Below are 24,320 nucleotides of genomic sequence, written 5' to 3' on the forward strand. Positions count from 1 at the left end.
CACAACGTCAAGCAACTATGTGATTTTGGCCCAATTTAATAGAACTGCTAAGCACAACAATTTGCTAAGTTGGAATTTTTGCCTTGATAAAAACCAACCAAATTTCCGCGTGATTTGCAGTATAAGCAAACAACAGCTGAAATACAGTAACAAGCAATATGCAACAAATGGAAATTTGGTTGGTATCCTGTTTTTTTTTATCAAGGAATACATTTTATGCTAAGCAAGTTTTCGTGCTTAGTAGCTCTAGGCAAGTAAGATTTTATTCGAATAACAACAGGCAGTGACTCCCCCTTTTGTTGTCGAATACCTGGGTCGGACAATATTCGATGCAACATGTGACTGAGCTCGGTTTTAGGCTTTAACCAAAGGGTTGGATGCGCTGAAGGGAACATTTCAAGTTTTGTGAAGTCCCACCAATCAAACCAGCCTAGGCCTAAGCTCTATATGCCTTTCTCATATTATTTCACACAATGGCTTGCTTGGCGAGACACGCAAGAACGGGACCTTTTATTTGGGCATATTCACACCACCTGGCTCGTGCTTTGTACCATAGAATCAGGCCATAATATGAAACCAATAACTTATATATACCTCAAAAAAATAGGCAACTGATGTGGAAGTGCAATTGTTTGACGAATCTAAACACTGCACTTTTAGATAGGTTACTTCATTGTCACTGTTTTTCCCCAGGCACTTTGAGAACAAATTCCTTTTTCCGCCTCAGCGGTTTAAACAAAATCAATTGAACGTGCCTAGAATGTATGATGAAAATGATAAGTGGTCCGATTTTTGTTTTTAGTTTTTGTGTGATTAAAACTTCAAAGATTGGTTTTATATGAGTGAGTGTTTAAATGAAAACATGAGAATGACTGTAATCCTTCCAAAACAAAGGACCCAATTTACGTCAAATGACGTTAAAAGAACACGTTGCCACGGATCGGTCGAGTTGGTCTATACAAAGCGTTTGTAGCCGTTTGTAATAAAATGCCTATGGTTAGGCAATGATCTACACAAATTTGCCTCAAAATTGCGTGGTTTTCCTTTTCCTTTTCACGGTCGGCCATTTATGGGAGTCAAAAATTTGAGACCCATGAATGGCCAACCGTGTTTGTCGACGAAGTAAAAGGAAAACCACGCAATTTCGAATGATACTTGTGTGGATCATTATATTCTACTTTTAAAATATCTTTTAAAATATCTTCATAATCATATGCATTTTATAACAAACGGTTACATACGCTTTTCAAGGACCAACTCGACCGATTCAAGGCAACGTGTTCCTTTAAAGACACTGGACATTATTGGCAGTTGTCAATTAGACTAAAGCCTTCACAGTTGGTGTATATCAACATATGCATAAAAATACAAACCTGTGAAAATTTGAGCTCAATCGGTCGTCGAAGTTGCGGGCAATAACGAAAGAAAAAACACCCCTGTCACACGAAGTCGTGATGTGCTTCACAATCATGCTTGATATCGAGACCTCAAATTCTAAATCGTCTCGAAATCAAATTCGTGCGAAAATACTTCTTTCTCGAAAATTACATTACTTATTAAAAGAGGGAGCTTTTCTCACAATATTTTATATTATATAACATCAGGTGTGCCTGACCAATTTTAGGGCCAGTGTGACCAGAAAATTCGTCTCGAAGTGACCCAGAAAAGGGTTAGACGGACTGTCGCAAAATCCGAGCTAAAACCACCCGTTGTTGTTTACATGTTTACGGATCAGAGCTGCATACCCTGATAATGTGGTATTCGGGTCAATTCAAACGAATCATGTAAAAAGCTTTGGTCGATACAGTATTAGTGAAGATAGCTAAGTTACTTGTGTGTGTTGCGATGATCGTGATCAATCACAACCTTACCTCACCGGACTATCAAATCCATTTTAAATGTACCTTTCCCCCTTATTAACTAAACTCATGCCTTAAAATTAAAATAAGGGAATAAAAGGGTAGCGACGAGTTCTTAAATTCGGCTGTTAAAACCGGCAGGGTCGTTGCCGTGTGATAAAAGCCTGAGCCGAGGCGAGGGCCTTTATCGCACGGCAACGCACCCTGTAATGTGTTGTAATAACTCGTTACTTTGTCCACGAACAGGGGAATTTTGTTTTCTTTGTTATTAGTTTCAAAGATCCGGATCTGATGAGAACTTGCAACTAATACTTCGTGCTTCTAAAAGTGGTGCTTTTAAAGACTCTTATGGACACTATTGGTAATTGTCAAAGACCAGTCCTCTAACTTGGTGTATCTCAACATATTATTTAAAATAACAAACCTGTGAAAATTTTAGCTTAAAGCCATTGGACCCTTTCGGTAAACAGTATTGTCCAAGGCCCACACTTCGTGTATCACAACTTCTATATCAAATAACAAACCTGTGAAAATTTAGGCTCAATCGGTCATCGGTGTCGGGAGAAAACAACGGGAAAACCCACTCTTGTTTCCGCGCATTTCGCCGTCTCATGACATGTGTTTAAAATAAATCCGTAATTCTCGTTAACGAGAATTTATATTGTTTTGCTGTTTTCTCAAAAAGTAAAGCATTTCATGGAATAATATTTCAAGAGAAGTCTTTCACCATTGCCTTCTGTAAACCCTGTAAGTTATTTGTAAATCTGTGAACTTTTATTTTTTTTTCTGAACCGAAAGGGTCCAATGGCTTTAACTGGTAGTCGAAGTTTTACGATAATAATGAAAGAAAAATACCATTGTCTCACGAAGTTGTATGCTTTCAGATACTTGATTTCGAGACCTCAAAATCTAATTCTGAGGTCTCGAAATCAATATCTTGGAATATTATTTCTTTGTCGAAAACTACGTCACTTCAAAGGGAGCCGTTTCTCACAATATTTTATACTATCAACCTCTCCCAATTACTCGTTACCAAGAAAGTAATTGATTCAAGTCAATGTCATGGCAATGGGGGTTACAAGTCCTTTCGTTTGAAGCAACAAAATGTTCTTTTTACCAGTTTCATTATGGCTTTAGAAGGATTCAAGGCCATTCGTGTTTGGCTGTGGGTTTTTGCAGCGACCTTTCCTTCGTTTGTTATGGTGTTTTTGTGGGTTCTGTTCTTGATACCTGGATTTGCATTTGTTTTTATGTTTTCTAATAGGATTGTGTAATTTTAAAAGCGTTTGAGTGCAATCTCCTTTTAGTATCAAATAATTATATTTCTCCCGATTTGTATACTTTTTATATAACCTTGGCAGCCCCTGCCCAACTTGCAATCAATAATGTCTAAAGATTAAAACAAAACAATAATAATAAAAACAGGTACACAATAAAATTACGCCATACTTCCATGAAAACTAGCGACAACTACAAGTAACAGTAAACATAAATATAATAAATAAAGTTCGGGCCGTTTCAGTGGTAAGCAGAAGCTTGTAAAAAACAGCCAAACAAACAAACAAAGAAACAAAACAAATAGACAGACATGCAAACAAAAGGACGGACGAAACTAATACATGACAGCTATACTCCGAGACAAGAGTAGATTAGAGGAAATACAAAATCATAATATTAGCGACAAGGACAGACAGTGGACACTATTTTCCCACTTGCTGTATCTCAACATATCGAAAAAATAACAAACTTGTGAAAATTTTGACTCAATTGGTCATTGAAGTTGCGAGATAATAATGAAAGAAAAAACACCCTTGTCACACGAAGTTGTGTGCGTTTATAATGGTTGATTTCGAGACCTCAAATTCTAAATCTGAGGTCTCGAAATCAAATTCGTTGAAAATTACTTCTTTCTCGAAAACTATGTCACTTCAGAGTGAGCCGTTTCTCACAATGTTTTATACCATCAACCTCTCCCCATTACTAGTCACCAAGTAAGGTTTTATGCTAATAATTATTTTTTTGTAATTGCCAATAGTGTCCACTGCCTTAGGCAGCGGACACTATTGGCAATTACTTAATTTCGAGACCACAGAATTAAATGTTTAGGTCTCGTAACCAATCATCTAAAAGCACACAAATTCGTGTAACAAGAATGCTTATTCTTTCATTATCATCTCGCAACTTCGACGACCAATTATTGGTATCAAATTTTTACAGGTTTGTTATTATATGCATCAGTGAAATCTTAATCTAACAACGACCAAAAACGGATCACTAATTTCCTTATGTCATTCTGTACACGATCAAAATACGGGTTTTAATTATTTCAAATTGCTGGAGTGGAAACTGTAGTTTTTTATCAATTTTATTTAAAATACAAGAACATACAGAGACAGTGACGTAATGTATCTATTGAAAGCAGTGGACACTATAGGTTGTTACTCAAAATAATTATTATCATAAAACATTTCTTGGTAACGAGTAATTGGGAGAGGTTGATAGTATAAAATATTGTGAGAAACGGCTCCCTTTGAAGTGACGTAGTTTTCGACAAAGAAATAATATTCCAAGATATTGATTTCGAGACCTCAGAATTAGATTTTGAGGTCTCGAAAGCAAGCATCTGAAAGCAAACAACTTCGTGTGACAATGGGATTTTTCTTTCATTATTTTTGTAAAACTTCGACTACCAATTAAGCTAAAATTTTCACAGGTTTGTTATTTTAAATAGTATGTTGAGATACACCAAGTGAGAGGATTGGTCTTTGACAATTACCAATAGTGTCCATAAAAGTCTTTAAAAGCACCAAGTATTATTTCCAATTTCTCATCAGATCCGGGTCTTTGAAATTAATAACAAAGAAAACAAAATTCCCCTGTTCGTGGACAAAGTAACGAGTTATTACAACACATTGCAGGGTGCGTTGCCGTGCGATAAAGGCCCTCGCCTCGGCTCAGGCTTTTATCACACGGCAACGACCCTGCCGGTTTTAACAGCCGAATTTAAGAACTCGTCGCTACCCTTTTATTCCCTTATTGTAATTTTAAGGCATGAGTTTTGTTAATAAGGGGGGAAAGGTACCTTTAAAATGGACTTGATAGTCCGGTGAGGGAGGGTTGTGATTGATCACGATCATCGCAACACACACGGTCAAATTGACATAAATGTTGAAAGATATGTAAGTTTTAATGTCACACAGGGCCGTCCTGCCACTAGACTGTCTTCTGATCCCTTCAGGTTATCAGTTCCTCGTTGCAAAACAGAGTCCCGTAAGTCGTTTTATTTTCAGCGGACTGTCCCTATGTGGAACCAGCTTCCGCTGTCAGTCAGATCTAATGTGTCCTTGTCAGCATTTAAGACTCTTCTGCCCCAATTTTACAGGGACAAGTTTGTTTCTGACTTTTTAGCGGATGTACTTGTGGTAAAGTGTACATTGGCGAGACCGGTAGAGACCTAACTACCAGGCTAAAAGAACATAAAGCACACGGCCGCAGAGGGGAATATGACAAATCTGCCATTGTCAAACACTCCACCGATTTAGACCATGTCATAGATTGGGATCAGGCTCGCATCATAGCACCTGAGAGACATTGGTATACAAGGCGCATAAGGGAAGCTATCGAAATATACAGACACGACACTGTGCCACAAGATATCGGCTATTTCATTAGCAGCATTTGGCAACTATCCTACCACCCTCCTCCTCTAACAACCCCCAACCTACTGACACGCCTCACTACACCCGAGAGGTTTCTCACACAATGGCCAACCCTGAGCCCTGAGCCCGGCAACCACACAACCAATCAGAGCATTGATTGACCTGCAGTGGATCCACTGAACCCCTATAAATAAGCCCACTCTTCTTTACCTTTTCAGTCTCCTGACGATGACTAGAGCAAGCTAGTCGAAACGTTGAGACCAATTTCAGAACTGACTCCGCGGCAGTACAGTTAATTACGCTATAAGCTAAAGTAGTAGTCCAGTCTAATTTCTACACCATCCGCCCTGGTAATAGTTAAAAAGCAGGACAGTTCTTTTCAGAACTGAGAAGTCTCCCGAACCTCTGAGCATCCACTCTTTCAAAAGAGATTTTACTCATGGTTGTACATTACCGACTTGATTACAAGACTAGGTTAGAGACCGTGCTCCATTCTTGTTTCCGACTGAGAAAGTGATGGGGCCTCACATTTCTTCCTTAAACAAAAACACGACGCAATTTTATTTTTGTTCCTTGGAGATGTTTTGTGTGCACTTTGGGGGAAATCGAGAGCAAACTTGCACTATTTATAAATCTTCAGAGCTGGGACATCATTCTAAGCCGGTACCGAGAAACTAAAACTTGATTTGAGATGGCCTTTATGAACATCAATGTATGCATAACAATTATTCGAATAAGTGTCATGTGTTTTGTTGTTTAACAGGCAAACTAACTCACTTCTAACTTTAACTTTATTTCAGAAGAGAAATAGAATTAGCTGTTTCAAACTGCTTCCCAACCAAAACTAAAATTAGGTTTGAGTATACACGTAAATGCAAAATAATGTCAATGGTCTCACGTTTTGGCCCTAATAAAAACTCTAATAGGGGTATGGGATAATAACAAAGCGTGTTGTCGCAACCATGACACTCATTCATGAAGCCATCAACAATGGGACAATAATGATGGCACAATTACCCGGATATCTTGAATAAATACCAGTGTATGGAAGGAACCCGAAAGCTTGAAATACAATTAAAATTATTTAGTGACCATACAAATGTTAAAACGACCACTGCACTGGGACAAATGTCACAGTTCTGCTTAACAGTACGCAAATTTTCGTGCTTACCGTAGCAGACAAATTTGCAAGGTGAAAGGTTAGCAAGAAACATATGGCGGCCAAATTGCGCGTTCACCACGGAGATGTACTGTGACGTCATGTATTTTCGTGCAGTAAGCATTGGAATGTTACCATGCCTTGTCGTGTGCTAACGGTTAGCAGCACTATGAAATGCAAATTACACAGTAAGCACAAAATCGGACGCTAAGCAGCTCTCAGTGCCCAATTTCATAGAGCTGCTATAGGCACCAAAATTTTGCTTAGCATGACACTTCTTTCTTGATAGAAGCAAAATTTAACCAAATTCCCACGTGATTTTCAGGAAAAGCAAACAACAGCTGAATACCAGAACAAGCAATACGTAACACGCAATAAATGAAAATTAGGGCTGTAATCCTGTTTTTATCATCAAGGAAGAAATGGCATGCAAATGTTTTTTCTGAACAGCTCTATGAAATTGGGCACTGGTCTTCAGCCGATTCGTGTATGCAGAAGCATCTGATTGGGCAGTTTTGAAAAAATCTATAAATTATTCAAATTGTAGGCGTACGCGAACAATAACAATTCATTTGGAACAGATGATGTGGAGTCATCCTTTATGACGAAGCTGAGTCAACCATCATCCACGTTAAAACCCTTACATTGATTGAAAACGTATGAGACGTATAGACATCGTATAAAGAAAGAATTTACTGCATTTTGTGACTGAAAATCTGTTCTGTAATTTCAATAAACAAGATTGTTTCACCCTATTTATTCCGGTTTTATTTAATTCATGTTTTATAGGCAATGGATTCAGCTAGTAAAACAGATAGATAAAAGTGTCGATGCGAAGAAGAGACCCTAGCACTTTTGATAAAACTACTTACTTTACTGAAGAAATTAACACAGTAAAAACTCATTTTAAATATTCTCTCAGTCTTAAAATTAATGTAGTTACAGTTTTTGAAAATATTACCACCCCCATTAGCCGCCACGCATAACCGCACGCACAAACTGAGCATATGCTAGTCTTGGCCTAAGACGACAGTGTTTGATAGTGGAAAGCGCGCCCTATGATTTAACAAACTTAAAGTCACCTGGAAATACAATTTTTATTTCAAGCATAAGAGTACATGTTTAGTAACAATAAAACAGTTTTTTTTAGTAATTGTTTGGAACGACTTATATGTTTAAATGTGTACTTTTAATGAGCTAGGTCTGGGAGGGTACATCTTTTTTGATGACAGTTTTTTTTTTTTTTACTTTTGCCCTTTCCTGGACGGCCTGTGCTTGTTTTATTGTTTGTCCGAAGAATTAAAATAAATAAAATAAAACAAAAAATAGACAAAGTTGTTTGGGGGGGTTGACTCCGCCTACCCCTTTTGTGCACCAATCGAGGCAGATTTTGCCTTGATACGTAGAGTAAATACACGTGCAAAGTACATGCAAGTCCAAGTCGTGAGCTTGTACGTTTCGAAAAAAGTTTGTTCTTAATTTTCCGCCAATGCCGACCAAGTGTATTGCTGCTGGACGAAGCAAAACAACTAAAGATGGGGTCAGTCTGCATGGCTGGGGTCAATTTCACATAGGCTAAGATTGATCGTACCTGCAAATCAATCGCAGTTGCTTAGTAAAGTGTGATGTCACAATACGAAAGGCTTTGGTGATTCTGAAAATTTGTCTTATGATGGATTTTATTGCGGGGTGTTTTGGGTGTCGGAATATAGGGGTGTCGGAACATAGGGGTGTCAAAATCCAGTGAAATTATCATCACAGTTACTTTGACCTATTTGTCAATATGAATTTTATGATTGTTTTGGGATTAAACTATTTCCCACTGAGTGATGCAAAGACGTTTTCGAGCCAGTATCCGTAACGAGCCACTTTGGTGTAAACACCGGGGTAGTTCGGTCTGGCACACCCGTAGCCCCAGCTTGTGATCCCTGCCAGATACCACCGCTCAACGTTCGCTGACTCATCCCGTCTACTGCACACCAATGGACCGCCGGAGTCACCCTGTCAAAGAGGAGGGGGAAACAATCAACATTGTTTCAAACAAGTTAAATTATTATTTAATGGGCAATCTCGGTAGGCTTGTTGGTAATAGAAAAATGAAAAGAATTGAAAAGGTCGTGGGTTCAACGAATCCCACCCAAATATTATGCCTGTGATTTTTCACGGAACTCGGGTAATACAGTGCTAACACACATCGGTGTATATATGGGTAAAAACCAAAATGAATATTCTTTATCCCCGATGCAAATTAAACATTACATTATAACATTAACATTTAGTACATTAACACTAGTAAACAACAGTCAATCTTTGTAATGCCCTAGACTTCTAGGTACCGATTAAACTTCCGTTGCTACGGATTTTGTACACTGTTGCAATAGGTTTATTACATTGATTATAAAAATGTTTAGTGCATTGATTGCTATGTGTAGCCCTTAAGTTCAGCACGTCGGTGCGGATTTAAGGTAGAAATGCAAAATAAAAAACATTGTACGGTGCTCTCAACCAATCACAAGGCAGAAACTGTGCACCGGGTGTGACAGTAAATAACATCAATCAGGGTCAGACACCGGTTAAGGAAGATTATGTAACTCGAATGATTTGTATATACCGCCCCCCTACCACCACCAACACGGAAAAGTTCTAACCCATGTTAATAACTATACGGGAATGAACACGCGCACACAATCACAGGTATGTTTATCGGAGGACTTCTCTTTGTTCTCTCATTGTTTGGACATAGTTTACGGTTTTGTACACAAAAATCTACCGAGGACTGTCACCGGTCCTCGGCTATCAATAGTAGACATGACCAGTTGTGACACCATTGTGCTATACACATGTTTCATCTACTTTCGGTAAAATTCCCAATTTCACATAAGGGGTGTATATGGATTCATTTGTTTCGCCTACCTGGCAGGAATCAATCCCTCCTTTCATGTATCCTGCACAGATCATGTTGTCCGTAATCTTTCCAGGGTAAGCATTTCTGCAATCTCTGGTGTCGTAAAAGGGAACCATTGCTTCCTGAAGAACATCAGCAGTTGTACCGCCCTCTATAAATAGAAACAGGAAAGTCAATAATTCTACACAGCGGATACCGCGGACAATGCTCAACAATTAAAACCAGAAAAACACTATAGTTGGCTTACATTTATCTTTAGATCAAAACAAATCAATGTTCGAATGGCAACTTTTAAGACGAGGTGAATACTTTGAAAGAAATTGCAGGAACTGTATTACGTTTCAATATTTTTTAGTAAAACCCACTGGTACAAAAAAACTCTGATACAAACTTACTGTTCTTCCTTGTTTTCGCTAAAAAAAATTCCAATTAATTTGATGGGATAGAGTTATAAGGACACTGTACACATTTGGTAATGGTCACAGACAACTTGTCCCATCACTTGGTGTATCTCAACATATGCATACAATAACAAACCTGTGGACATTTTGGTCGTCGAAGTTGTGAGATTATAATTAATTATTAATTATTAATGGAAAGAAAAAAAAAAACCTTGTCACACGTAGTTATGTGTGCTCTCAGATGCTTGATTTCGAGACCCTCAACATCTAATTATAAGGTCTCGATATCAAATTCACATAATTATAGTGGAAAATTACTTCTTTTTTGACAACTACGTTACTTTAGAGGGAGTCGTTTCTCACAATTTGTATACTACCAACAGTTCTCCATCACCCTTACCCTGTGTGCGGCCAAACCCAGCGATGTAACACACAGCGGTGCTGTCGAAGCCCTTACTGCCACCCGCGTCCCAACACACTGAGTTGATGAACTGACTTTCCTCTGGTAGTGGACTAGCAAGCACCATGACGGCGATGTCGTTGTCATAGTTGCTGCGGTTGTAACTTTCATGAATGATCACCTGTGTCACGTAACTACCATGCTCATTGTTGTCCTCGCTGTCATTTTCTCTGTTCTTGCCCAGAATGACCTTCCAGTAAGCTGCAACGTTGCCACTGAGAAAGAAGGTTAAATTAATTCTATAATTGTCTACGTTTGTCACCAAAATCCTAGAAGATGTTCTCATAATCTCTGACCTTCTGAAGTTTATTTATTTTTATTTTTATTTATTTATTTATTGACATCCAACAGCGGAAAGCCGCCGCTTACAGGAATCATTAAAAACTATGTAAAAATATAAATTTAAATGTGAATATAAATATAACAATATATAACATTAAAAATTACACAATATTGATAAAAACATTATTATAAGTAGACAAAAATAGTACACCGAAACCCACATCAAACAGACCAGGGAATGCCAACAAGTACACAAACACACATGGACATTAAAACAAACACATGTGGTAAGAATACACAAACAGAACAACACACGAAACCCCAATTAAGTACAACAAACAAACAAACAGACAGACAGACAGACAGACAGACAGACAGACAGACAGACAGACAGACAGAAAAGAAACAACACAAACACAAACAATAACTTTAACACAAACACACCAACAAACACCCCAACGAAAAAACAAACACAACAACAAACAGACAACTTAAAAAATAAAAAATACAATAAAAACACTAATCACGATCTCGCCCGTACATCCGTGACCCAACGTATACCGATGTTAGGCCTAGCTCTTGCACTTAAAGATGCTATGTCAGATTTTCGGCCGATTTGACCCCAACATTTTGATTTAAAATTCAATAGGTATTTTGATGGGGGTCGAGAAAGTTACAAGCCTTTATTTGAGCCATATATCACGTGACCAATTTTTATGTGTTTTATAACAAACGTTTTAAATTTTTGTCATGGTTCCTGACCATTAACAGTAAAAGTGTCAAACTTTTTTTTCGTTAGAGCGGGTGACACTCTTTGAAATACCATTCACTCAAACAATTTTTTTTTTAATGTTTGGGGCCAAAAATCTGACATAGCATCTTTAAAAGCGAAGCTGTAGTGTGCGTCAGTTCAAACTCTTCATGCAACTTTGTTAGAATAAGCCTAACTCTTGCACTTATAAGCGAAGCTATGTGTGCGTCAGTTCAAAATATTGATGCAACTTTGTTTGAATAAAACAAATTATATTTTTTACCAAGCCCAACATCCCGTTAAAACCATTCGAACAACTTCCTGTAGTTTGCTTGTTGTCGTTTTTCCAACCAGAGGAAACCAACCGGCTCTCCCGAATACATGAAAGGAAGAGGCACAGCAGGGGTGTATGAACAGAAATGACGATATTGTGGGTTGGTCCCTTTATAGGCCCTGGTAATTTCTCACTAAAATGCTTGAATTGAATTCGAAACTTTAGCTGAGGTTTCCAATTCAAGCATCTGAAAGCACACAACTTACGCGACAATGGTGTTTTTTCTTCCATTATTCTCTCGCAACTTCGACGACCAATAGAGTTCAAACTTTCACAGGTTTGTTATTTTATGCATACATGTATGTTGAGATACAACAAGTGTGAAGACTGTTCTATGACAATTACCAAATGTGTCCAGTGCCTTTGAGTTCAAGTTTTCACAGGTTTGTTATTTTATGCATGTAGGTTATATGTTGAGATACAACAAGTGAGAAGACTGGTCTATGACAATTACCAAATGTGTCCAGTGCCTTTGAGTTCAAGTTTTCACAGGTTTGTTATTGTTAAGTTGATATACGGGGGAGACTGGTCTGTGACAATTACCAAAGGAGCTTCAAATTGCCTAAAAAGATGACACGAGGGGAGGGGAGCCAGATCTCGTTTTGTCTTGACCAGTTTATAGTGTTCTACTAAAGCCTGTCTCATGAAGAATTAACTAGACATTAGACAGTGTTTTATTTTCTTCTATAAACTTTAACTCAGAATTGGCAAAAAGTCCAAAATCGTTTCCATTTTAATTGCACATTCAAAGGATTGAATGTTAATTTTGGATAGCATTATTTAGTGTGCCAAAACATATGAAAACCCATAACTTGCCAAAAAGCACAATCACCTTTGGTTTAGGTCCAGTGCACCCTTTAGGATGAGCACCATTTTGTTTGAAGTATATTTCAGTGAGGGGCCCCAAAACCGTCGGGGCAAAGTGGTGGCCAATAGGCATAAATATTGCACGACAACAATATAACATTTCAGGTAGCCTGTATAGAGCAATATAAACACTACACTGCAAATCTCGTCCGACGTTGGTCAACAATTTCCCAACATTTGTGCCCAACGTTGTTTCATATGTAAACTGACCACATAATTGGGCATAATTTAACCAAACAGTGGTTCGGCAAGACCGTTTTTCCAATAGTTGGGCAAACAGTTTGACAAAACAACAGGCTAATCATAATATTTCGACTGGCTAAACCCATTTCTGCTTTATACCTTTAAACTGTCTTTGATATCCTGACGAACCTTTGGTATGCTTAATAGAAAAGTTATAAGCTCAAAGAGGGCTTTAACTGTACATCGCGAAACTGCAACCCAATGTATGGGGAATGATCAAAATAGCCCTATATCTCAAAGGGATTCTAATGACGCAATCTGGGAGAGGTGCAGAATTTCATATTTTTGTTGTTGCTTGCAGGGGGCGGTCAGAAATGACATAGGAAATAAAGTCAGTAACGATGATACTGCAAGAAGTATAATGGACCGGTGTAAACCAGCCCGGCCCGTCATAAATCTGGGGTGTGCCTTTTACATCCTGTCCAGATCCTATATAGTACACACATTTCACCAGTGTTCACCATTCGTGAACATTCAACAACAAACCTCGCAATTGAAGAACTACAATCAACGAAATCTTTGCAGTCTACTTTGCTTAAAAACTGTGAGAGTCAATCAACTTTGAACAAACATGGCGAACATCATGGTGGGCTTTATAGGAACGTTGGTGATGATGATGTGTGTGGTGACGTCATCAGAAGCGCACACCATACATGGACGCAGTGAGGCAGGGACCACACCGTCCGTTGGCCAGACCGATTATGACGAAATGATGTTATCAGAAATGGTAAGAAATTTTCAAAAACATCTGAAAAGAAAACCGTCTCTTTATCCTCTGTATGCTCTTCTGGGCACGTTCATTTGTTTTCGTGATTGGCGAAAACTGGCTTGTTTGCTTCCTAATAAATGGTTCCCAGATTGTTCGAGGTAGTAGGCTAGGTTAATGAATTTACTTGAGGGTAGCCCTGTGTTTGAGTCATTTCATGTGACTACACACTCATTATTGGCAGTAACTATTGGGTCGTAGTGGGGTTGGTTCATAACATTTTTATCAACTTGCTAGTGTTAACTTGTACTCCCTTTTTCGAGATGTAGTTTGTTGAGTTTGCTTGTGGCCCTGTGGAGTCGTTTCAAGTGACTACACACTCATTATTGGCGGGGAATATTGGGTCATTATAGTGGGTTCCCATGGTACATTATACAAATATTGACTGCTTCGAGTGCTTTGGTTAAAACTACGACTCCTGAGGTGATCCCCGGAGCGTTCTATTTTCCTAAGGCGCAGAGGTGATCCCAGGAGCGTTCTATTTTCCCGAGGCTAGGCGCAGCCGAGGGAAAATGGAACGGTCCGGGGATCACCGAGGGAGTCGTAGTTTTAACCATAGCACTCGAAGCAGTCAATAGTTGTTTTATGAACACCCCCAACAGAATATTTATCATCTTCGTACACGTATCGTTCGTACGCGCGTTTCAGATACACAGATGCACAACTGATTGGGTTCGAGGTTGGTAAAAAGACGTCTGGGTACTGCATGCCTACCACACGGCAAACGACGCGCTATCACACGGCGAACATGCACTATAACACGGCCGCCGACTAGTATAAAACTAAGACATATCATGAGACGAGCTCTAAACCAATGAACATGCAGCATATTTGTAAGGGGTTTTATAATACATTTTATTCAACTTGCTTATGTTAAATTGTACCTTTTTTCGAGATAGTAATTTGTTGAATTGGCTTGTGGTAGTCCTGTGGAGTCGTTTCAAAGGACTATTATTCATTATTGGAGGGGAATATTCAAAAAGGACTACACATGCATAACTGGAGATGAACATTGGGTCGTATGGGGTTCACATGGTACATTTTGTATTAAACTCTGTGTAATTTTGTCTTCAGATGACGTCAGAGGAGGAGGCTGAAGTGGATGACATGTTTCCTGCCCAGACGAGAGATGACCTCAAACTTGAACTCATCTTAAAGGCACTCGTGATCTTGAAGGTGAGGTCTCTTTACTTTGCCGTGACTTAAGGTTATTTCGAGATCCATTATTCAATATCTCTTATGTCAATCCAATTTCCCTGTGTTTTCTTCCCACGTTATCAGCAGCGTAGCGTGTCGTGGTCGAGCGGTCTACTAGTTCACCGGACCCCGTGTATATAAGCTCTGATGTTACTGGGTTCAAAACGGTATCATGCAAGCCACCTAACCATTATTGCTTTGTAGAAAGTTTGGAAAGTATTGCATTCTGCTCTACCCGACCATGGCTCACACATTTTATGATACCCATGCTTATACAGCGTTCATTGGACAAAGTTACCAGGAAAATTACCTGGTAAGTTTGCTGCCACCTAGCGTTCGAAAGTCTCCATGTAAACCAAACTGAGGTTGACAGTCTGGGCCCATTTGAAATCGTAAACCAGACTATGTAATGAACGTTATTGCATACAGGACACTCTGATGTAGAGAACTCATTATAATATCATCTGGAGGACAATTTTGTTTTTCGCGCTTAGCTACCTCCGATGATAGGTTATTTATTTAACTATTAATTTTGTTGCTGTTTTTGTCTTGTCAATATAGTCATATGAAAGTGATTCACCGTTTGTACCAGTTTGGTTGCCACCCTATGACAGCATGCCCGACGAACTCAAACTCCAGCTCATCTTGAAGGCGCTTATTTTGTTGAAGGTCAGCTACAACTTGTCGTGATCAAATCATTTAAAAAAAATAAAACAAGAAAACGAATTTAGAATGATAGGCATATACTTCCAATCACAATAATGTTTTGTTTTTATGGATACAAATAATTGTTTCGAACGTTTGATAAAAAAAAACATGAATCATATAAACAAACGAGTCATTGTCCGGTTGAGGGTCTCCCTGCAGCTGGTCGAAACTCTCGGTCCGATACTTATTAGGTCTTCCCTCTAAAGGCCCGGTCACACAGGCCCCGTTAACGCGAACGAAAACGAGCACAATAAAAACGCACACCCTCGATTGGTTGCTGAAATGCTCCACGCAGAATACGCCCAATACGAGGGCGTGCCCTATTTATCGTTCTCGTTGTCATTCGGCTCGTTTTCGTTCTCGATATCGAGGCCTGTGTGAACGGGCCTTCATACTGGTAACGTGATTCTTCCATGCTCATAGTTGGATTTGTTTATTTTGCACTAATATTTGGATTTGTTGTTTTGCACTACAGAACAGACCACTTGACTCCAAGTTTGCTGGACACCCAATTGGTGAATTGAAACTCACACTGATACTGAAAGCCCTCTGGATTATAAACGTAAGTTTAACTTAAAGGCAGTGGACACTATTGGTTATTACTCAAAATAATTATTTTCATAAAACCTTTCTTGGTGACAAGTAATGGGGAGAGGTTGATGGTATAAAACATTGTGAGAAACGGCTCCCTCTGAAGTAACATAGTTTTCGAGAAAGAATATTTTTCCACGAATTTGATTTCGAGACCTCAAGTTTAGAACTTGAGGTCTCGAAATCAAGCATCTGAAAGCACACAACTTCGTGTGACAAGGGTGTTTTTTTCTTCATACGTTATCTCGCAAGGTGAGCAATCGAGCTCAAATTTTCACAGGTTTATTATTTTATGCATAGGCCTATGTTGAGATACACCAAGGGAGAAGACTGGTCTTTGACAATTACCAATAGTGTCCTGTGTCTTAACTTTAGGCCGTGTCCGAATTTAAGGTTCCGGTGTCTTGAAATCTGTCCGACGGAGATTATGTCTTCCATCTTGGAAACTAACATGGCCTATAAAGGAGGAGGATTCAAAAGAGGGCGCTATCAGTTTGCCGTAGGGAGGGACCTGAATCTCCGAGGACAAAATCTCTTACCACACTAGACTTAAATTCAAGTCTGAGACTGGGGGTATTTCTCTGCATCAGCCACGCAGAGTTCGCAGAATGTAAAGAAATAACCGAAGATTTGCTATACCACACACTCTAACTCGCATCGATATAGGGCCAATTTCATAGAGCTGCTTAAGCAAAATATTTGCTTAAGCACGAAAACAGCTCGCTTATTTTACACATGTTACTGGCCAAAATTTCCTGCCATATACATTGCTTATGACTTGTATAAAGCTGTTGTTTACTTAGCATTACAATTGAGTGGAGTCTTGGCCGGTAATCTGATTTTACTAAGCAATGAATTTTTTGCTTAACCAAATTTTAGCAGCTCTATGAAATTGGGCCCAGGGTTTGATCGTAGGGCCCATGACGGAGGTTAATCTGCAAAGGGCGCTTTTTCAGGCAACAACACCCTCTTTTGCTAAACATGAAAACTTGTTCTCTTGTGACAAAGATGTAGACCGTTTCCTTCCAGCCCTTGCTTTGATAGACACAAATACTGGGCCACGAAAGTCAAATCTATTCATTGAATTAGAGAAGGGAGAACAGAATGTGTGGCGAATTGTACATTAATCGATGCCACCCATGGTTGTAGGTATGCACTTGACTACACCGTTGTGAGGGTTTCGTTTTGACTGACTTTCTTTATTTCTTTGCTTATTATCAGGAGCACAACACTAACTTGGATATCGTTATTAGTACAGGGGATCTCAAGCTCGCCCTGCTGCTGAAGGCAATTGATGTTCTAGAGGTAAGACGAGTATACAATTTGCCGTGTTTAAAAAGAGGATGGTGGATCATCCAAAAGATTGGGTTTCTTGAATAATGAGTTCGGCGCTCTTATCATTCCTTAAAGGCACTGGATACTATTGGTAATTACTAAAAATAATTATTACCCAAAAATCTTTCTTGATTACGAGTAATGGGGAGAGGTCGATAGTATAACACATTGTGAGAAACAGCTCCCTCTGAAGTGACGTAGTTTTCGAGAAAGAAGTAATTTTCCACGAATTTGATTTCGACCTCAGATTTAGAATATGAGGTCTCGAAATGAAGCATCTGAAAGTAAACTGTGCGACAAGGGTGTTTTTTTCTTCATTAATATCTCGCAACTTCGACGACTGATTGAGCTCAAATTTTCACAGGTTTGTTATTTTATGTATATGATAAGATACACCATGTGAGAAGACTAGTCTTTGACAATTACCAATAGTGTTCAATGTCTTTAAAGGCACTGGGTATTATTGGTAACTGCTCAAACAGATTGTTAGCATAAAAACTTACGTGTTAGCGATCATTGGACAGATGTTTATAGTATAAAACATTGTGAGAAACGGCTCCCTCTGAGGTAACATCGTTTTCGAGAAAGTATATTCCTCTCTTAAAAGAGAATTAATTTGATTTCGAGACATCTGAATTTGGTGATTTTGAGGTATCGAATTCAAGCATCTGAAAGCACACAACTTTGTGTGACATGGTGGTTTTCTTCCATAATTATCTCGCAACGCTCGGCGACTAATTGAGTTCAAATTCGTAGGTTTTTTATTTTGTGCATATGTTGAGATACACCGAGTGAGAAAACTGATCTATGACAATACCGAAGGTGTCCAGCCGTCGATTTCACCAAACTCTTCCTAACTTAGGATTAATCTTAGGACTTAGGACGGGTTCAGTTCCGTATCCAAATACGTAGAACGCATTGAACTCATCCTAAGTTAGGACGGGTTACTCGTCCTAACTCGAGATAGGATTGATCCTACGTTTCGTGAAATCGACTGCAGTGTCTTTAAACCATCTCAGCTCCCTGGGAGTATACCACATGTGCTACAAATCTGCCCTATTCGGCTAACTAAATCAATCACAAGAACCATCTTTGCCCTCACAGATACCCATTTCACCCCTGGGTGGAGAGAAACGTTTATATAGTCAAGTGTCTTGCTCGGGGACACAATTGTCACGACCGGGACTCGAACCCACACTCTGCTGAACAGAAACACCAGAGTTCGAGTTCGGTGCTCGCTCGCGCTCGGCCACGACACTCTTTTATGAAAAATTCAAGGCCGGAAGTTTCCGTTTGCCACACTCATCGTATAGGGAAATTTCCGTTTGCCACACTCATCGTATATGGTTATAACTTCCTCATATAGAATTGCCTTAATACCAAACAGCAAGTAACCATACCAAAATTTGCTTACAATATTTAGGTTACCAGTCAAAATAACCTCTAGGTTGACACGGGTAAAATTCACGACTGGTACCCTACCCTGCTAAGTTTTTGTGTACAGAATATTGTTCAGCAACTCTATGGAACTGTGACCCGAATGCTCTGTTTTATAGACGATGTGACCTCTGACGTCACACGAAAACCATAATTCGCGCGCATACCGCCGGGCAAAACCTTTATGTTTTGGCAGCCAGCTAGAAAGTAAACGCAATCTTACTATGACTACGCAACTCAGTGCCCGGCGAAACATGACGTAATAGTGTTTTGTCAACAGAGGGCGGTTTGAATGTAAACATAGGTCACATCGTCTATAGTTGAACAACTCAAATTGATGCAAATTGGTAAAAAACTGTTGACTGCATTGTTCTCTTAGGTTTACAGCGGCGAATACAAAGACATTGTTTTCTTCACGAAATCCAAGCAACAACTAAAACTAAAACTCATCCTACAAGCGATCACGCTCCTGAAGCATGGCAACTGGCCCAAAGACATCGACTTCTGGCCAATGGGTGAGAAGGAAGAAGGAGAAGGCAGCCAACCAGAGGCCACCACAACAGAGCAGACGACGCTTGCGTCTGAAACAACACCAAAGCTGACAACTGAGAAAACTGCAACGATTGAGGGCGCTATAAACGAGACTGTAACTCGCGCAAAACCAACATCCTACACGACTGAGGTGACAGAAGACACCACCATGGCAACAACCGCCACACCGATGATGACGCAAGGAAGAAGAGGTCGTGGGGACATACCGGCAGAAAACAAGGAAACGGTCACACGAGGAATTAGTCAAGTTTTCAAGTGGTTGAAATGGGTGCCTAAAGTCCATGTACAGCACAAAAAGAAACACCACGTTTTCCACTAACTCTGAATTGGTCTGGGCACAAGTTAATAATATAACATTTCTGTTCGATTAATTAGATTTCATTTCAAAGCTTCATAAAAGCTCCTTTAACTCGGTGGCTATTTACAATCTTTTCCATTAACTATAAGATATTTTGGACAATCCTCATCCACAAATCATGAGCAACTCTGACCATGTATAAACAATTTAAAACTCCGCACAATGCTTTCAAATACTAGTAGGTATACCTTTATTTTCTGTTGAAGGTTTAGTTTTAGGTTTAGTTATGTTAGACTCTACAATGGCATATTATAAATATAAAAATACAAATCGATACATAAGGGAACAAAGAAGCAAAATAGCTTTACAAAAATACCAAACCAGTGAGTGGTGAGGAGGAACAGCAACAGGTGACCAGCACCTCTACAAAACCTTCCTGCATCAAATAATGCTCCCTAATTACCACCCGCAGTTAAAAGAAAACACCCATTCCACTATAAAATAATATATAAAACAAATAAAATAGGGGGTGCTTGAAGGCGGGACTGACAGTTATAAACGACAACAAGAGTATACGGGCAATGTGACTTTAATTCAGGTTGCGGTAACGTCCAGTCTAATTTTAGTGTGTAGCTATGTTCATGAAAACTTGGTTTAGAATTCTTGAGTTTATAAAGACAGTTGGTATCGTCTCCCACATTCCAAAACCTGCTCCAGCGGCAGTAGATTGCAAGACAACATTCTCAGGAACAAGTCTACATAGCAACCATTGTGATACCGTAAACTGGTTATTATAGACCTTTATCACGGTGTGGTGAATCTTGATTTTCCTCCATTACAACTCATTGTAACCAAACTGAGACTGGCCGAAATAATAGTCTGGTGCCATGCGCAATGAATGTTAGCACTCATGTCTGTTATTGAAAACGGGGAACATGACCAATAAGGTGACAGCGCGATAAAGGTATGTACTTTCACCCTCACCATCATCCTCGTGTATCTAAGGAGTTATTTTGGCTTTCAGAGGTATTCCGAACCCCAAGTTTTAAAGTTTGCAACGGTCCACTAGCTCAGCTTATAAATGCTTTTGTACTCTTAATGGAAGCATTAAGAATAAAGAAAGTCATCTGACTTAATTATATATAAATTTCATTTTCTTGTTTTATTTATAGCATAACTTTTTTCTCTCTCAAATTTGTATGGTTCTTGAGAACGCAGAGTTTGTTAAAATAAAAAAAAATCATGAACACTATTTGACGCCTTATTTCACAATGTTTATTTTTTGAGTTGTTTTGTTGTGTTTTGCCAGGGCGTTTGTCACACGAGGCAATTTACAGGCAACCGGAATAGTCTATACCAGATTTGAAAAGGGGCCTTCTACTTAAATATCCTATTGCTAAAGACCAGTCTTTTCACTTGGTGTATCTCAACATTTTATGCCTTCGGCCTCGGGAAATAAGTCCCTCTTCTGGTCACTCAAAGTCCATCGGGGGAATAGACGTACACTAGTTACCTTTATAGCCAGTCAATATTTGTATAATGGTAGCCTAATATATTATTATTATTTTTTTGCCACTTTTGTTTTCGTTCTCTATAATTATAGTTTCCCCCATTTTTTTTTTTTTTTTTTTTTTTTTTTTTCGGGGGGGGGGGGGGTGGAAGTACCAAGTTTATCAGTATATATTTTTTGTTCCTGGGAGTCGGCCAGAACCCATTCCATCGGTATGATGCCGTCCCGTAAAGCTGTGGACCACACCCCTGTTTACAATACAGCCCACCAACGCCAGTACAACCCGCCAAGTTTCCCTTGTCGTGTATAACCTTTTTGTTGTAGCCCAAAAGGAAAAAAACACTTGGCTCAGTAAAAATATGCACAAACAACGCCCTTGCTCATTTTGAATAAAAACTCGTTAGCCGGATCTAGGCTAAGTCCCAAATCGTACAAAGGAACACTTTGGTCTTGGTCCATTCAAGGCATCTCCTAAATTCCCCTCATTCTTCAAAGACGGACTTTGCCAAACAACAGGTATATGGAAATGTCTTTGTCATGCGAAGTGATGTTTTTGCGTTTCTCGTGTTGCAACGTGCTCCTCAACAATGGGGTGGGTGGGCGAATCGTGTGCAGTAGTTTTACACGGGGTGGCACGGACCATAGAGAACTAGAGGGTTCAGGCCACATTTGCGTGATGGACACGGCTCTACACTTGTCACCACCCGCTCTCCTCTAGCAAGAAACCTAGCAAATTACCTGTGTCAATATTCTACAGCAAAAGCAGTGCTTTTAGCTTTAATATTTTGGCAGCAGTGTAAATGACTTCCGTTTGTGTGAAATGCTTAATTAGTTAGTCGCCACAAAGTTGAAACTTTTATGGAGACTACGAAAATTCCAACATTGATGTTGAGTTCGAGTGACCAGAGGCTCCGGGGGAAAGGGCCTAGCTTTCTCTTGAAGAAAGTTGAAGCAAATACCTCCACATCGGGCTTATTTCTCTGGAGCTACCAGTTGCTTGCTTCGTCAGGTTGTACAGTGGAAAGACATTTCGACAGGCGAAGACTGAAAACAGTGCCGTCTCAGAGAAGACGAACGGGCCCGCGGGACCACCAGAGCCGCAACGCTCAGCCCAGCGGAACCAGAGAGCCGCTACCCGGTGCACCCTGCGCAGCAAGTACTGTCAAGAGACAGCTGAATGTGTGCCGTTGCAATGCAGTCCACAAAACTGAAAGGTAAAGAAAGAGCCTTATAAATGTTTTCGAATTTCACTGTCTTTCTTGTTGTAGCTCAGAGTAAGTTTGTATAATTTACGCAACCTTGTTTCTTTTTACCAGTTTGGAAAAAGTTTCCGTATCCTGCCACCACTTTTTCATTCGTTATGAAATAAAATAACATTAAAAATCTCATTTAAACCTCATTTTATTCCTCAGATATTCCTGTTTGTAAAATTGAGTGAAAAGGTGGTGGCAGGAAACGAAAAGTTTAGCGGGAAAACTGGCGCTCGTGTTGAGCAGAGCACATGTTTTCCGCGCACAGCTTGTCACCATTAATATCCCCGCCCACCATGTTCTGTACCCACGTGGCCACGTGCTGCACGTGGGTATGTTCAACGTGAATTCAGTGTGCGCTGCCTTTTGGGCGCGTGTTCGCGATTGTGATTGGTCGATAAATACAAGGGGCGGAGCCTATTTTTTGTTTGCTTATTTTGTTGATGGCCGGTGTGTTAAGTCAGATTCATAGAAATTGACAAAATTTTCCAATTCTATTAGCTGGTAGAAAAAAACATTCTAATCCGAAATTCGTCATAGTATGAGACAACACTGTAAATAATTTTGAAAGATTTTTTAAATATTATAATGTTGGCCACGGTCAGAAAATGAATTCCGTTTCATACTTTCATATTTTGGTTGACCAATAATTATATTTGCCTATTATTCAAGGCCACATTGCCACACAGCGGAAACTTATTCATTAATTTGAAATGGGGATTATACTAAAAAAAAGTGTGTTTAAAGTATGAAAATAAACATACCATCTTTTGACCGATCATTCACAACATGGGCAGCGCTTTGATTCTTCTTCGACCATTATGTTGTCGAGAAGAGACTTATGTTTTTGTGAAGAAAAAAGATAATAATAAATGCTTGGGGAAAACACGTTATCCTTGCAGTGTTTCCTGGCATTTTCCAATTTTGTTTAATCGAAATTCATATTGCTACATGGCCCCCCGCCCTGAATTTTTTTCGAGCGATTTTAATGAAAATTTCAAAAATTAACTATTAAAGATGCTATGTCAGATTCTTGGCCCCAAACATTCAAAAATAGATTTTTTTTTAGTGAATGGTATTACAAAGGGTGTCACCCGCTCTAACGAAAAAAAGTTTAACTTTTACTTTTAATGGTCAGGAACATGACAAAAATGAAAAACGTTTCTTATAAAACACATAAGAATTGGTCACGTGATATATTGTCGTGATCCCGACAAAAACTAATTTTGAGCACTTTATTTCACTGCTGCTAATAATTGGCGGATTTTTTAAGCAATTGCTCAAATGAAAGCTCATAACTTTCTCGACCCCAATCAAAATACCTATTGAATTTTAAATCAACATTTTGGGGTCAAACCGGCCAAAAATGTAAAATAGCATCTCAAAACAAAACGAAGATTTTGCCACTAACTGTTTTTTTTGGTCTTTATTGTTTGGTCAAAATGCTTGTTTTTTTTTACCCCAACATTTTTACCCCCCCCCCTCCCAAGTGCTATGAAAGTTAGCAAATTTGTTTGATTTGACACTAGTACGTGGCATTGTTTAATTCTGGTTCACTTTTGGGCGCTAAATTTGTATCTTTGGGAATTTTCTTTATTTTCTAGTGATTCCTCTAAAAATGAAACCCAATAACTAACAACAACAACCCTGCTTTTGTTTTCTTCCAGATTTGTGTGTTTTCTCACAGCAAAACACACAAAACGACTTGAATAAAAAGACATTAGTATACCCAAAAGCTGCATACACCATAACTTGT

At 39.1% G+C, this 24,320-nt stretch overlaps 2 protein-coding genes across 2 annotated transcripts; one reads left to right on the forward strand and one right to left on the reverse strand.

The window, feature by feature from the left end:
• Positions 1 to 8,418: 8,418 nt before the first annotated feature.
• On the reverse strand, positions 8,419 to 12,683 carry LOC117305544 (transmembrane protease serine 9-like). Its single transcript, XM_033790428.1, has 4 exons — positions 12,643 to 12,683; positions 10,384 to 10,658; positions 9,591 to 9,733; positions 8,419 to 8,678 (listed from the first exon to the last, which is right to left on the reverse strand). Exons 1-4 carry the CDS (start codon positions 12,681 to 12,683, stop codon positions 8,490 to 8,492), a joined length of 648 nt encoding a protein of 215 aa, XP_033646319.1. The 3' UTR covers positions 8,419 to 8,489.
• Positions 12,684 to 13,393: 710 nt separating this feature from the next.
• On the forward strand, positions 13,394 to 21,056 carry LOC117302151. The gene is made up of 6 exons (XM_033785959.1): positions 13,394 to 13,647; positions 14,761 to 14,862; positions 15,445 to 15,552; positions 16,067 to 16,153; positions 17,404 to 17,487; positions 19,334 to 21,056. Exons 1-6 carry the CDS (start codon positions 13,492 to 13,494, stop codon positions 19,823 to 19,825), a joined length of 1,029 nt encoding a protein of 342 aa, XP_033641850.1. The 5' UTR covers positions 13,394 to 13,491; the 3' UTR covers positions 19,826 to 21,056.
• Positions 21,057 to 24,320: the final 3,264 nt, after the last annotated feature.

Source organism: Asterias rubens, chromosome 2, assembly GCF_902459465.1.
Source record: "Asterias rubens chromosome 2, eAstRub1.3, whole genome shotgun sequence".
NCBI classification, from domain to species: Eukaryota; Metazoa; Echinodermata; class Asteroidea; order Forcipulatida; family Asteriidae; genus Asterias; species Asterias rubens.

Excerpts from the sequence above, each read along its gene's own strand:
- LOC117302151 (XM_033785959.1), top strand. The coding sequence starts at position 13,492 with ATGGCGAACATCATGGTGGGCTTTATAGGAACGTTGGTGATGATGATG. Across the intron at positions 14,863-15,444 it reads AGGCACTCGTGATCTTGAAG|TCATATGAAAGTGATTCACC; the intron begins GTGAGGTCTCTT and ends TTGTCAATATAG. Across the intron at positions 15,553-16,066 it reads AGGCGCTTATTTTGTTGAAG|AACAGACCACTTGACTCCAA; the intron begins GTCAGCTACAAC and ends TTTGCACTACAG.
- LOC117305544 (XM_033790428.1), bottom strand. The coding sequence starts at position 12,683 with ATGGTGCTCATCCTAAAGGGTGCACTGGACCTAAACCAAAG. Across the intron at positions 10,659-12,642 it reads GCACTGGACCTAAACCAAAG|TGGCAACGTTGCAGCTTACT; the intron begins GTGATTGTGCTT and ends CTTCTTTCTCAG. Across the intron at positions 8,679-9,590 it reads GAGGGATTGATTCCTGCCAG|GGTGACTCCGGCGGTCCATT; the intron begins GTAGGCGAAACA and ends CCTCTTTGACAG.